At 33.6% G+C, this 16,099-nt stretch overlaps 2 protein-coding genes and 1 long non-coding RNA gene across 3 annotated transcripts in view; all 3 read right to left on the bottom strand.

Annotated features, from left to right (window-relative positions):
• Window positions 1-7,144, bottom strand: part of LOC107561143 (AP-4 complex subunit epsilon-1-like) — a 22,913-nt gene extending 15,769 nt beyond the window's left edge. Inside the window, 8 exon segments of the mRNA XM_016245508.1 lie at window positions 922-995; window positions 1,096-1,262; window positions 1,538-1,697; window positions 3,467-3,588; window positions 3,669-3,742; window positions 5,786-5,909; window positions 5,984-6,055; window positions 6,885-7,144. Coding sequence (XP_016100994.1) covers window positions 922-995; window positions 1,096-1,262; window positions 1,538-1,697; window positions 3,467-3,588; window positions 3,669-3,742; window positions 5,786-5,909; window positions 5,984-6,055; window positions 6,885-7,013 — 922 coding nt within the window. The 5' untranslated portion in view covers window positions 7,014-7,144.
• A 2,343-nt stretch (window positions 7,145-9,487) lies between these two features.
• Window positions 9,488-11,681, bottom strand: LOC107561152 (uncharacterized). Its single transcript, XR_001605808.1, has 3 exons — window positions 11,591-11,681; window positions 9,787-9,953; window positions 9,488-9,702 (listed from the first exon to the last, which is right to left on the bottom strand). It is a non-coding gene; the product is annotated as an uncharacterized lncRNA (long non-coding RNA).
• A 263-nt stretch (window positions 11,682-11,944) lies between these two features.
• The window catches only part of LOC107561150 (guanine nucleotide-binding protein subunit beta-5-like), a 17,878-nt gene continuing 13,723 nt past the window's right edge, over window positions 11,945-16,099 (bottom strand). Inside the window, exons 2-6 of the mRNA XM_016245514.1 lie at window positions 14,277-14,413; window positions 14,131-14,172; window positions 13,499-13,575; window positions 12,332-12,464; window positions 11,945-12,252 (exon numbers count right to left, since the gene is read on the bottom strand). Of these exons, the coding sequence (XP_016101000.1) occupies window positions 11,962-12,252; window positions 12,332-12,464; window positions 13,499-13,575; window positions 14,131-14,172; window positions 14,277-14,413 (680 nt within the window). The 3' untranslated portion in view covers window positions 11,945-11,961. The remainder of the gene's footprint in view (window positions 12,253-12,331; window positions 12,465-13,498; window positions 13,576-14,130; window positions 14,173-14,276; window positions 14,414-16,099) is intronic.

The following is a 16,099-nucleotide window of genomic DNA, read 5'->3' as shown; positions in this document are numbered from 1 at the left end:
CGGAAACAGAGGGCGTCCTTCCCGCGTGCCTGTGTGTGTGTGTGTGTGTGTGTGTGTGTGTGTGTGTGTGTGTGTGTGTGTGTGTGTGTGTGGATGTAAGTAAGTGGAAGTGAAAAATAAGGTGAAGTACTAAATTATTAAAATTGTAGTAAAATTAAACAAAAGCCACACAGTAATATAAAATATATAAAAAAGCAAAACCACTGAAAGACATATTATGTGTTAGTTGTATTCATTTTGATGACAAATTACGGTTTGGTCAATTAGAAAAGATGACTTACAATTATTAGTTATTCTTGGATTAAAAAGCATTTAAAAAAAATTGTTTTTAAGTTCTGCATGGTGGTTATCAAACACAAAAAGAATTAGTATTGGTAACAAGACACTAAAACTGTTAAAGATTTTTTTTTGTTAACTGAAATAAAGCTGAAATAAAATAAAAGTATTAAATGAAAAATGTAAACTTTAACAAAAAAATAAAAAAAAAATTCTTGGCAACAACCTAAAATAAAGTACTTTTAATTGATGTACAAAATTACTAAAACTTTAATAAAAATAAAAAGGCAGAAATAAAATGTTCTGTATAGTGGTTATCAAACACTTATAAACAACTGGTATCGGTTATTATCATTAACTAAGCCTAAAACAAACTATTAAAGATTGTTTTCATTAACTGAAATAAAGCTGAAACATAATAATATAAGTATTAGATGAAAAATTAAAACTTAAATGAAAATTTGGAACCTTTCAACCACCTAAAATACCAGAAGTTTAAACCAGAAGTACTAAATTACTAAAACTTACCACATATAAAAATAAACAAAAGCTACATAGAAACTCAAAAAAAGCAAAACCCCCGAAAGACACATGATGTGTTAGTTGACTAATTGTCTTTTGGTCTATTAGAAAAGCCGATTTTACCGTAAATTATGTTGTGGTTCATTTCCGCTCTGCGCAGAGACTCATCCAGAACTTCATACATCAGCTCACTGGTGCTGAAACATGAACAGACACATTTACATTACAATTTTCAGTGCATAATGTAAGCATACAAATTGGCCCGCAGCTTGTGTTTGCATGGCGGCCCGTCGGTACCTTTGGTCCTCTTTCCCGAGCAGCGAGAGGATCCTGAGCAGCTGGAGCTGCAGCCACGGCGCAGGAACATTGCGGTAGTTAAAGTCCACCGGGAGTTTCCCACCCAGCACCTGCTTCAGGATAGTGACGAAACTACCCGTCAGGTCCTTATAGCCGTCTGGACTCTCCTGATAAAGAGAAAGACATCAGATGTGACCGACTAGCCATTTCTTGCCTACTGCATGATGGGACAAAATCACAGCCGATCGGAACATGTTTAACGTTTACTTATACAGCTGGTTTTAGATGGTAAGGTCAGGACAAAAACATAGACTTGATTGTATTAGATTTTAGAATGAAATAAAAAAGGTATAAAGGTGTTCACTTTAACTCAGTTTCACAATACAAAGCCACCTATCATAAATACTGACATTCAAGCCCATACTGTATGTTGAAGACTGACCGTCATCAGCTGTAGGTAAATATGTAAGGATGATGACTTGACACCCGGATCTTTGTCACACAGAGCTTTTCAAAACTTGCTATGAATGTGCTGGACTTGATTAGGAGCAATAAGATAAAACTTATACAACGCCAGGACGGCTTTCCTCCGAATGATCTCCCTTAGACAGGAAAGAAAGACAATAATATGTGACCCTGGACCACAGAACCAGTCTTAAGTGTCAATTTTTCAAAATTGAGATTTAGATATCATCTGAAAATAAGCTTTCCATTGATGTATGGTTTGTTAGGATTGGATCATATTTGGCCGAGATACAACTATTTGAAAATCTGGAATCTGAGGGTGCAAAAAAATCTAAATATTGAGAAAATCATCTTTAAAGTTGTCCAGATGAAGTTCTTAGCAATGCATATTACTAATCAAAAATTACGTTTTGATATATTTACGGTAAGAAATGTACAAAATATCTTCATGGAACATGATCTTTATTTAATATCCTAATGATTTTTGGCATAAAAGAAAAATCTATAATTTTGACCCATACAATGTATTTTTGGCTATTGCTACAAATATACCCCAGCGACTTAACACTGCTCTTGTGCTCCAGGGTCACATACGAGTTATTATTAGACTGAGAATCAAATTGACCAATATACAAATAATTTTACCCATATTTACACTTTTCTTAACTGGAAAACTGGTTATTAGTTCATTAATACTGCGACTTCTGTTAAATCTGGTTCAATGCATGAATATGCATTCAACAGGAAACAGTGGTGTTCATGGGTAAATTCAATTAGTGTTTCTTAAATTAATATTAAAACAATATATATTACATATATTTATGATTAAGATGTCCGCATCAAAAGAAATTGACAAAAGTGATTTTATGTCCATAGAAAGCACATTAAATGCAAGTAAAGTGTCTACATTTAAGGCTTCAAATAAGTTTTTGGAGAATAAAATGTCAAAATTTGGTTGAAATAATGTTACATTGTCATTCAGTGTAACACTTATAGTTATGTAAAAATTCAAACAACATGCTTATGGCCTGTACATATTAAAATATATAAAAGAATAAGTGAGCATAGTATTGTATTAGTATTAGTATTTGGGGTGAAAGTAATTAGTCTTTTAATATGTCATAAATTGATTTTTGTTGTAAATATGCCTGACAAGATTGTTACACTGAATGACATTTTAGTGGGTGTCTTCTGTAAATCAGGGGAAAATGTATGATATTTATTTTTTGCTCGGAAAAACACAAATACAATTACGTTAATCAGAAAACTTAAAAAAAAAAATTTTTTATTATTATTTTGTTGGAAAAACAACAATTTAAAGCAGTGCTGTTTTTATGCTTAAACCCTTATATAAAGTGTTTTGTTAATGTAATTAATATTATTATTAATAATAATAATAATAATTTGTTAATGATGATTAGTTATTCTTATGTTAAACAAAGCAAAAATAAAATAAAAATGGTGTTTACTGGACATTTATTGTTATAATTAACTAAAACTACATCTTTTTAAAGATTTTTTTAAGATTTAAGATTTGTTAACTGAAATATTGCTTGAATAAAATAAATAAATAAATATTACGTGCCTTGGCAACGTTACGTATTAAAATACTAAAACTGACATAAAAACAAGATAAAGCTATATAGAAATATAGAGAAAAATGATAAAAATTACAAAAGCACACAACAAAATTACTAAAACTAAAATTTAAATGGAAGCTAAAAATATAAAAGCTAATTCAAAATATTACTAAATATAATATTATACAAGTAATAACAAAATAACACATATCAGCCATTTTATATAATATCTGAAAGCCTTATTTATATGGCTTTTAGATATCTTCAAGTGTTGAAATAAGAAATAACTTGTGTGTATTGTGGAGGAGTGAATCTCGCTGGCTTACTTTGGATGCGACAGCTTGTCTTCCACCAGAGGAAGGACAGCAGGTATCATGTCTTTGGGAAACACCTGAGCTACTACAGTCAACGCCATGCACGCTTCAATGAGGTTAGTGCTCTGAAGATCCTGTCACACATGCATGAGACGTTCATCCATACATTTTACGTAGCAGGTCCAATTAAAGGTAATAAGCTAACCAAGCTCACTTTTAATACTGTGTTTACCAGCAACAACAACAATTCATGGCCTTCATTAAGGAAAAGAGACACCGCAAGGTAACCTAGATGATAAAAAGAGATATAAAGATTAAAATCATACACATTCAGGGTCCATAATTAACAAGAATCTCCACATAGAGTTAATAATAAAATATAAAAAAGTATATATACAGTGTGTATATATATATATATATATATAGTTAATTTGCAAAAACTGATAACTCATTATAAAAAATTTTTTTTTCAGAAATCACGTTTTTTTTTATTGCGCATTTCAAGTAATATCAATCAATCTGCAGTTGGGTTGTTTTGATTAAGTAATAATAACTTAAATACAGGTAATTTACTAGAGGTCGACCGATGTATCGGTTTTGCCGATTAATCGGCACCGATAGTTTTTTGCTGGAACTATCGGTTATCGGCAAAAATCCATGCCAATAGTTTTCCGGGTTGCGTTCGTTGCTGGAACGGCTGAGAAGGGTCTGCTGTCATTACACAGTACGAGAGCGGCCGACAGAAAATCCTGCCGCGCCACAGAGCGCCATTCACATAGTTTTCCATTTAATTACATTATATTTGTCCCGAATTGTTAATGCTTCATTTATAGAGCTATAATATAGATCGCGCTTTCTCTTTCCGTTTGCTCCGTTTTTTTAAACACCAAACTTCAAACTCATCTATGCCTCATTGTTCGTTCATTCTTGAAGTAAACTTGTGTCCGTTTGGTGATTAAATAAACTGCTTTAGACCGCTGCTCGAATTGAACGCGACGTGTCTTGAGTGTGTGTGATACCGGTGAGTTCTCCTAGACTCAGCACTGTGCTTTTATTTTGATTAGATAATCATCAAGTGTTCAAGAATAGAAGAAGTTAAAGTGTGAGAGTATACATACAGTATCCATATGTATATAATTTTAATGCTATGGCCTTTGTGTATATATTTAAAGATGTGCATCCTTAGGCATGACAGTTGAAATTAAATGGTAACACTTTAAAATAAGAGTCCATTTGTAACATTAAGATTAATGAAAGCTGTGTAATGAAAGTAGTGTTCCTTGTTAGAGTGTGTTAATTTCAACATTTTTATTATTATTATAACTACTACTAGTATGGTTCAGTACTGTTTTTTTAATAAAGCATTATTTTAGTTTTCGTTCAGTATCCATTTTAAAAACTATCGGTTAATTAATCGGTATCGGCCAGTGTGGTCCAACCTAGCTATCGGTATCAGCAAAATCCACTATCGGTCGACCTCTATAATTTACTCAATTAAAGTTCATAGAAAGTTTTTTTTTTTTTTACATATTAAAAGTTTGTTTTATAGCAGAAGCCGATAACTCCAACAGTCTTTTTTTTTGGCAAAAGCAGATACCTCCACATTTCATGTTTTAGAGTTTAACACTCGTTTAATCTTTGTAATCTCCTCAGATGATAATGTAGATGCCTGACAAACGTTGTTGTTGTTGTGATCATAAACTGTATGGATGTGATTACACGCAATACACCGAGCTTTTCCCTCACCATTGTAATGCGCAGCTTTTGCAAGGCTCCGTGAAAACGTTTCAGCTTTTATTTTCCTTTACGCCCTTAAGAAGACATCACAGGTTCATCAAGTTCTCCTCTCAGCTAGCACGTCTTTTCAAAGCGAAAGTAGACTTGTCACCTGACCTGAATACAGCGCGCTGATTCGCTAAAATGGACTTATCGGCTTCTGTTCAAAAACAGCAAGGGCGCTTGTCGGCTTCTACAGTAAAACGTGAACTCAGGAAGCCTTGAAAGTGGACAAAACCGGCTTTTTTTTTTTTTTTTTGGAAAAAACATGTTTAGGGTTCAGATCGCGCTATATGTGGAGAATAATGCACGGCAATCAGCAAAAAAAAAATTTAAGTGGTGTTTATCGGTTTTTATCTTTTATATATATATATATACACACACACAAAAAATATATATTTATACAAATATTTCTGTAATAATGTATTATGCCTAAAATATTGTTATATTAAAAAATACATTTTATTCATAATTTGTACAATTATCACCAAGACAAATTGTGGACCCTGTGTAAAGTGTACTGTGCATCTGTTGACTGGAAATGCAGTAACATACCCACTCTCTTCTCCAGTACACCGCCCTGCTGGGCCAGTTTGATGGCGTGAATGTAGGTGAAGGAGGCGTCGTAGCCCAGCATCTCACAGTACATGGCTCGCACCATGATCTCTCTCATCTGCTTCTGTAATACACACACAGAGGTCAAATAACCAGCTCCTGAGTGACCGTGATGACGGTAAGGTCTGTATCGCTCACCATGGTGGTGTTGGGAGATGAAACCTGCTCTTTCACGGCAGACAGCTCCTGTTTGATGAGGATCTCCTCCTCCTGCAAATGCCCATCAAATGCGATCATGCTTTAAAATAAAGAGCACTGCACTGCATTTTAATGTGTGGTTGCTATGACCTTGATAGTGTACATTTGTATATTGTACTAAATTATTATTATTATTTTGATGTTGGAAGTGGCCACCTTTTTGCTGTTCACTTTACAGTTTTTTATAAATATATGTTTTAAATTATTATTATTATATAGCTATTAATATTTTTTATTATTTAATATTTATAATGATTATTTACCATTATATTATTACTATATATATTTAATTGTCAAAATGATAGAAAGTAAATAATATATAAAAGTAAATTATACACAATAATATTAAATAACCTTTACTATTATTCAATATTAGATTTTGATTTATTTAATATGTGGTTTCTAGGACCTTAATAGTGTACATTGGTTTATTTTACTAAATTATTTTTTTCTTCTATTTTATCTTGTAAATGGTCCTTTTAGCTGTTGTTCACTTGTTACAGTTTTTTATAAAATACAATGTTTTATTATATTTTTGTTATAATTTGCATAATATAAATAATACATAATAATATATTTTGTCATATATATATACACTATTATATAATTTATTTACTATTTATTTCATTATTATTATTTATAAAAATTATAAAATACTATTCTGTATAATCAATTATTCTGAAATCATGAAATTAGAAATATAAAATTATATATTTTCGAAATAAAGTACTTATTTCCACACTGAAAGCGGAACCCCTGTCACTGCTTTACCTGCCAATGTCTATATTTATGCTTCTGTCTCTGTGATGTAATTTTATTAATAAACGAATGTTTAACTTACATGTTTAGATGTCAGTTCTGTGATGCTCTTGATGAGTTGTCTTAATCTGTTGGTGATTTTAACAGCTCCAGTTTGAGAATCAAATAAACCCGGCAGAGCAGTGAGAGTTTTCTCCACAACATCACTCATTTCAGCACGACAACACAGACGAGCAGATTATGAGACACAGCCGAGACCCTGCATACAGACGAGGGCACTACAGCAGGACAGATACCTGCACAACACCCACACTTCAGTCAAAACACACAGAATGAAAACAAACCAGCGTGACTAGACTTTCTCGACGCCTACCGGAAGTGCGCTGCTGATTTCATAATAAAAGTCTCTCGAGCGGTTTTCACCTAAACAACAACAACAATAATAAAACTTAATTTTATAAAGACGTTTAGTTGTCTTTATAATATTAATATAGTTTTATTATTACATAGATAGTATCTATCTAAATGTCTGTCTGTCTAATAGTTTTGTGCAACAATTTATGTATTTATTTTATTTAAAAACAACTAAATTAAATAATTGTTTTTATAAACAATAGAAATCTGAGAACAACTTTTGTGTTTTAAGTTTTAAAGCTGTTTTCACAAAGCTACATACAGTTTTTTTTTAAATTAATTAGTAATTTATAACATTTGGTAAATGTACCAACACAAATAATTGACGCAAATCAATAAGTGAAATAATTTATTTTGTTTCCAACAGAAAAAGAGGGGTTTGGACTTTTCGTTTTTGGAGGAACTGTCTATTTAATAACTCTACAAAGCTCACTTTAACCATTATGCTTTACTGAACAGTTATTTTACCATTCCATGTTAATAAAATAATAAGTAATGAATTTAATTGCTTAAATAAAACTGATCTAATAACAACAAAAGCAACGTCATGAAACATGAAATAAAGAGACACCACATACATTCCAGCACTAAATTATTTTTTTCTTCTATTTTATCTTGTAAATGGTCCTTTTAGCTGTTGTTCACTTGTTACAGTTTTTTATAAAATACAATGTTTTATTATATTTTTGTTATAATTTGCATAATATAAATAATACATAATAATATATTTTGTCATATATATATACACTATTATATAATTTATTTACTATTTATTTCATTATTATTATTTATAAAAATTATAAAATACTATTCTGTATAATCAATTATTCTGAAATCATGAAATTAGAAATATAAAATTATATATTTTCGAAATAAAGTACTTATTTCCACACTGAAAGCGGAACCCCTGTCACTGCTTTACCTGCCAATGTCTATATTTATGCTTCTGTCTCTGTGATGTAATTTTATTAATAAACGAATGTTTAACTTACATGTTTAGATGTCAGTTCTGTGATGCTCTTGATGAGTTGTCTTAATCTGTTGGTGATTTTAACAGCTCCAGTTTGAGAATCAAATAAACCCGGCAGAGCAGTGAGAGTTTTCTCCACAACATCACTCATTTCAGCACGACAACACAGACGAGCAGATTATGAGACACAGCCGAGACCCTGCATACAGACGAGGGCACTACAGCAGGACAGATACCTGCACAACACCCACACTTCAGTCAAAACACACAGAATGAAAACAAACCAGCGTGACTAGACTTTCTCGACGCCTACCGGAAGTGCGCTGCTGATTTCATAATAAAAGTCTCTCGAGCGGTTTTCACCTAAACAACAACAACAATAATAAAACTTAATTTTATAAAGACGTTTAGTTGTCTTTATAATATTAATATAGTTTTATTATTACATAGATAGTATCTATCTAAATGTCTGTCTGTCTAATAGTTTTGTGCAACAATTTATGTATTTATTTTATTTAAAAACAACTAAATTAAATAATTGTTTTTATAAACAATAGAAATCTGAGAACAACTTTTGTGTTTTAAGTTTTAAAGCTGTTTTCACAAAGCTACATACAGTTTTTTTTTTTTATTAATTAGTAATTTATAACATTTGGTAAATGTACCAACACAAATAATTGACGCAAATCAATAAGTGAAATAATTTATTTTGTTTCCAACAGAAAAAGAGGGGTTTGGACTTTTCGTTTTTGGAGGAACTGTCTATTTAATAACTCTACAAAGCTCACTTTAACCATTATGCTTTACTGAACAGTTATTTTACCATTCCATGTTAATAAAATAATAAGTAATGAATTTAATTGCTTAAATAAAACTGATCTAATAACAACAAAAGCAACGTCATGAAACATGAAATAAAGAGACACCACATACATTCCAGCGTTTAAAATCCATTTATTTGGTTTAGGTGTAGGGATATCTGTGTCGATATGACAACCTATATGATATCATGGTATATACACTTTGCTACAGTAAAAAAGAACAACTATAGTGGCGTAGTAATTGAAAGAGAATGAGACCATAGCGAGTAAGAGAGCATAAGTAAATCTTTTAGCTTGCATATCAGAAATAGAGTCCGCTAAACAATCTTTCCCTTCGTTCATTCCCAACAACTCAAGCAGTCAGTCGAGACATCAGTGTCTCTGCTGTGCTTCAACCTCATGCACAGATCTAAACAACATGGAATACATTTATATTTTTAGATTAATGCTTCAGATAAATTATTTCTTGGCTCATGGGGGCAGTCGTTGTCATAGAAACACAAGCCATGGACACCATCCAAGTCCATCCCATAATACCAAGCATACCATGTGCTGATTAGAGTTGGATGCACTACAGTCCCTCTGTATCATTACAGTCTGCGGTTTATCCTTGAATCCAGCTGCGGTGAGAAATCTGATCGAGCCGGATGTCAAACACAAGCAGGCGGAGGTTCAGCCAACATTCAGGCCCAGATCTGGAGAAAGACAGAACAAATGTGAGGCTTTCATCACAACACTTAATATACTTGCATTGTGTTATGATCTTTTTGTCCACTGACCCGTAATGTGTGATCCCAGGATCCCGAGCAGAACGCTGTTCCGTCCGGAGAAACGCGGAGCGTGCTAACTCTGTTCTCATGTCCAAACAAGATGGACACGCGGGTGCCCTTTAAAACGTCCCACACGTTGATGGTGTAGTCATTGTAGCCACCAAACAGCAGCCTCCCTGCCAAAAGATATTAGCATAGCATAAACAACAAGCTCCTTCAAATAGAAAATCAATCTTGGTGATTCTGGTAAAGAAAAAAAATGTATACTGTATATATACTGTATATAGTTGTGGTCAAAATTGTACATACATTTTGCAGTATCTGCAAAACGTTAATTATTTTACCAAAACAAGAGGGATCGTACAAAGTGTATTTGAACCCTTTCCAGCAGTGACTGTATGATTTTGAGATCCATCTTTTCACACTGAGGACAACTGAGGGACTCATACACAACTATTGCAGAAGTTTCAAACGCTCACTGATGCTCCTGAAGGAAACACGATGCATTAAGACTTTTAAAACTTTGAACAGTATGAAGATTTTTCTTATTTTGCCTAAATAAAGATACTTACATGTTTCCCAGAACACAAAATAAGTTCAATTTCACCTGATCTTTAGATTCAAAAAGTTTCTTAAAGGGATAGTTCATAGTAGGCTCTTAAAGGGATAGTTCACCCAAAAATGAAAAAGGGATAGTTCATAGCAGGCTCTTAAAGGGATAGATCAAGATGTAGGTGACTTTGTTTCTTCAGTTGAACACAAACGAAGATTTTTAACTCAAACCGTTGCAGTCTGTCAGTCCTATAATGTAAGTGGATGGGAATCACGGCTTTGAAAGTAAAAAAAACATACACAAACAAAACCAAATTAACCCTGCGGCTCGTGACGATACATTGATGTGTAAAGACACAAAACGATCGGTCTGTGCAAGAAACTGAACAGTATTTATATCGTTTTTTACCTCTGATTCACTGCAATGTCCGAACTGTCCTGAGCGCGTTCTCTATCTACAATCTCAATTAGGAGTGTCAATGGTCCACTTGAGAGATGGGTGGCGGTAATGCACTTATAAGTCTGCAATCCGCCGTAAAGCAAGAAGAAGAAGACGTGTCAGGCGCCGGCTGTTGAACACGCTTTGGACAGTTCGGACATTGCAGTGAATCAGAGGTAAAAAACTATATAAATACTGTTCAGTTTCTTGCACAGACAGATCGTTTTGTGTCTTTACCAAGCGGCAACCTCCCGCTAGAGGCTGGCTGCAAAAGGGAGTCAGTCCCATAGTCTCCCCATGTTAAAATGCCCAACTTTACAGCAGAAAAAAACATGTTTACAGCCTGGTTCAAAAAAAGATTTTGGTCTATATAGCTAAAATAAAAAAAAAACATGTATTTTGTATGATCCCTCTTATTTTGGTAAAATAATTAACATATTGCAGATACTGCAAAGTGTACTGTATGTAAACTTTTGACCACAACTGTATATTAAAAAAAATGTAATTAAAATATATCAAATTATACATTCATTTCATTCTAGTTTCTAAACATTCAGTGAGAGACTAAATTATTGAAGGAAACTGAAGGTTGTGCTCATTGCATTATGGGATATGGTTCTGATCCTAGGGCATTGCTACGGTGTTCAGAGTGGTTGCTAAGGTACAGTATTCTTAGTGGTTGCCATGGCATTTCTATGCGATTGCTAAGGCACCCTGTCCATGCCATGGTTATACACTGCACATTTTGCAAATACAATAGGTTAAGTGAGTATACAGAATGAATAAATATCACTTAATATTTCAAACAGTGTCAGTGCTTACCGCTGAGGGAGAAATCCACACTAGAGGCTCCAAATATGATGCTCTCTTTAGAATAAATGGCCACCTCTCTGTCTGCCCTCAGGTCATAGAGACGACACTGTAAAGACAGAAAATAAAGATCAAATTAAACACATTTTTAACTACAGTACCTGTTTACATGTTATTAATGAAGTCTCTGAAGTCTCTTCTGCCCATCAAGGCTGCATTGATGTGCTCAAATATACGTTCCTTGATATGCTTTTTTAATCTCAAAAACGGCCAGCCGCTGACTTGCACTTTATGAATCACCAACGACCACGGTTTCAGCTAAAAATCTTCTTTACTCTTCTACTGGAGTCAAAAAGTCACCTACATCTTGCATGGCCTGTCAATTAACAGCTAATTTTTTTTTGTGTGTGAACTATCCCTTTAAGAAAGCAAATAGGGTCAGTCATGATCTCATGTTGACTGTAAGGTAATGTGTGACATTGGTTTGTTAAGGGAAGGTTTGTGTTTGGCATCAGCAGCTCAGTTCCCACCCCTGACACGAATGTGTTTCCGGTCTCAGAGGGGGCCAGATCCAGACACAGCACATCAGCCGCGTGTCCATGGAAGCTCTGCAGCATCTGACCGCTCTCTACATCCCACAGAGCACACGTGCCATCACCGCTAGACGTCAGGATCTGCCGCAAACACAAAACACACCACATCCAGTCAAATGCAAGACACCGTCTCATCATTTCACCACGTATTCAAGCATACCTGCATATCTGAGTTAGTAAAGCAGCATGCAGACAGGTAGTTGGTGTGCATGGCCACTGATTTCTTCTTGGCGGCGAGGTTTTCATTCTTGTCCAGGGATAGAGGGTACACAGAGCACTTATTGTCCAAGCCACTGCAAAAAAACAATGTGTCAGTTAAAGGTGCAGTATGTAATATTGACAGCTAATGGGTACTGCAGTCCAAATTCTCCTGCCCCTCCTCCCCAGACGCGATGCTCACGCGGGTTGCCAGATTGAGGACATGCAACAGGAACGAGCACAACTGACAATGGAAAGTTGACGAGCTGTTCATTGCAAGTTAATGAGTTGATTTAGAATAACCGGCTGTAGCATTGTTCTTCTGTGAAACAAGTATGTGATTTTAGCATGTATATTATGATATTTTATGCTTTAGTGCATTCAAAAAAAATTTATACATCATTTTAATAAAATAAATCAAGTGAACAAAAAATGAAGTTAGCAAGCAATTCTCCACTAATATTATCTCCCAGCAAGGATATTTTGTATTTACTAAACTTGTAATTAAAGTTTAACGTGTGTGACATCTGCGGCACTAAATGAAACTGCAAAACAAAATATTGTTTCCTAAAAACTCCTAAAGCTTTCTAGCCTTTACACAGGTTGGAAAAGCTTGAAGTCCCACCCCAGTTTTTTGCAATTGGTTAAGCCAGATGGTTATTGCTCAAAGAGAGTGATATAATGCTTAGAAAGATTGAAAGATTTAGGCTACGTCCACACAAAGCCAGGGCTTTCCCTATCCAATCTCTTTTTTCCCCCTCGTCTCAAGAAATATCTGCGTCCACACGAAACCATGAAACCGACACAAAACGATATAGTATACATGCCAGACCAGCATGTGCACTGTAATTCTGCCACAGAGATACACTAAAAATGGAGAAGAAGACTTGGACTATGCACATAAAGCTTGCGCGGTATACAAACGAACATGGAACAATACATGTATTAATCTGTGTTAATGTTAGTTAATAAAAAGACAATCGTTCAGTGTTTGTTCATGTCTCTGTTGCTGTTACGTGGATCTGTGTGGACGAAACACCTATACGATACAAAATTTATACATATACAGCTAAACGAGTCTCCGTGTGGACGGGGCCTTAGAAAGGAGCTGGAGAGCCCAGAGACTTACCCACAAGCCACTGCACATCCAGAGGGGGCGTAAGCACAGGCCATGACCCACGTACAGGGCATAGTCACCGCATGCTCCTGTCAGGACATGTAATATATTAGAAGCGCCATTATTATAACTAAAATACAAAACCATAAAAATTTAAATTCTGTTACTTAAAAATGAAACGAATGGTAACGGAGACAAAAAATAAATAAATAAATAAATATATTTTATTTCAGCTAAAGCTAAATTTCTCATTTTCATTTAGTTTACCTTGATGTACTAAAATAACTAAAACTATATAAAAATGAATAAAATATGTACACTTAAAAAAAAAAACTAAGACAAATTACAAAAACACACAACTTTATTTCTTAAAATAAAACAAAATGAAAAAATATGAATTAATTCAAAACATTAGTAAACTATAACAGTATCTATAATAGTATCTAAATTATACAAAAAAACAAGTTAAATAACAAATTCAGCTACATTTTACATCAACATTAGTCAAAAGCATACTGTACATAATTATATAACAGTTAGTGACTAATGTTATAGGTAAACTTTGGGGAAAAAATAAAAAGTATATGATATGGTCTTTGAAATCATAGAAATATCACTTTTTTAAAGTGTCAGGTTCATTTTACCTTATTTGTGGTAAATGCATCCCATACAATCACCTTTCCATCCTAAAATACAGAAGAAAATTCAATAATTATTGATACAATTACTGCATTTTTTGCATCATTTGCAAAACTATGTCACTGTGAAAGGAAGTGATTTATAGACTGACCTGAGATGAGCTGACGATTCTCCTCTTGTCTTTACACCAGTCCAAACACAGGACTTTATTTCCATGGCCTTTCAGAGCTCGTCTGGTCTTCATAACAAACTGACCCAAAGCCTCAATCTTCTCCGCCACTTGATGTACTGATGGAAAAGCCACAACTTTAATGCCATTTTGTTTATTTCCTGTTTTTATTTTTCATTAACCTGCCCGCAGTTAATTGCATCTTATCAAACCATTAGAAAAAAAAGATAAATAATAAATGAACAAGATAATAAAAAGTAATACATAAATAAAATGTGTAAATACATAGAATAAATGTTAAAACACTTAATATATTACACAAAATAACTGAATTTAAAAAAAAGCTTTAAATAGAATTAATATTCTCCTTGTGAAGTAATTATTAGCAGTGTTGTTATTGTTGTTATAAAAATTGAAATATAGCTGAAATAAAATAAAAAATAAATATTAGATTACAAACTTAGAACCAGAAATGTTAAAAAGTTTATTTTGATACACTAAAATTGTAATTAAAAAAATCAAAGCTAAGTATAAATATTTAATAACAATAAAAATAGAATGAAAATGACAAAAGCAAATAATAAAATTACTAACAAACTAAAATAAAAATCAAAACTAAAAAATATGATAACACTTTACAATAATGTTCATTAGTTAACATTAACTTTAGTCTTTAGTTCACATGAACTAAGCCTGAACAATACGTCTACAGCATTTATTAATCTTAGTTCATGTTAATTTCAACATTTACTTATTCATTATTAAAATCAAAAGTTGTACTTGTTATAATTATTTAATGCACTGTGAATTAACATGAACTAACAATGAACGACTGTATTTTCATCATCATCACCATCATCATCATCACCATCATCACACCATCATCATCACCATCATCATCATCATCATCATCACCATCATCATCATCATCACACCATCATCATCACCATCATCATCATCATCACACCATCATCATCACCATCATCATCATCACACCATCATCATCATCACCATCATCACTACCATCATCATCATCATCATCATCACTACCATCATCATCATCACCATCATCATCATCACACCATCATCACACCACCATCATCATCATCACTACCATCATCATCATCACCATCATTCATCACCATCATCATCATCACCATCATCACACCATCATCATCACCATCATCATCATCATCATCATCATCATCACCATCATCATCATCATCATCATCATCATCACCATCATCATCATCATCATCATCATCATCACCATCATCATCATCATCATCATCATCATCACCATCATCATCATCATCATCATCATCATCACCATCATCATCATCATCATCATCATCATCACCATCATCATCATCATCATCATCATCATCACCATCATCATCATCATCATCATCATCATCACCATCATCATCATCATCATCATCATCATCACCATCATCATCATCATCATCATCATCATCACCATCATCATCATCATCATCATCATCATCACCATCATCATCATCATCATCATCATCATCACCATCATCATCATCATCATCATCATCATCACCATCATCATCATCATCATCATCATCACTACCATCATCATCATCACCATCATCATCACCATCATCACTATCATCATCATCACTACCATCATCATCATCACCATCATCACTACCATCATCACTACCATCATCATCATCATCATCATCACCATCATCATCATCACCATCATCATCACCATCATCATCACTACCATCATCATCACCACCATCATCATCATCACCACCATCATCATCATC

The sequence above is a fragment of the Sinocyclocheilus grahami genome, unplaced genomic scaffold, assembly GCF_001515645.1.
Source record: "Sinocyclocheilus grahami isolate Dianchi unplaced genomic scaffold, SAMN03320097.WGS_v1.1 scaffold759.1, whole genome shotgun sequence".
Taxonomy (NCBI): Eukaryota; Metazoa; Chordata; class Actinopteri; order Cypriniformes; family Cyprinidae; genus Sinocyclocheilus; species Sinocyclocheilus grahami.
Note: the sequence above shows the minus strand (reverse complement) of the source record. Positions and strands in the feature narration are given on the sequence as shown.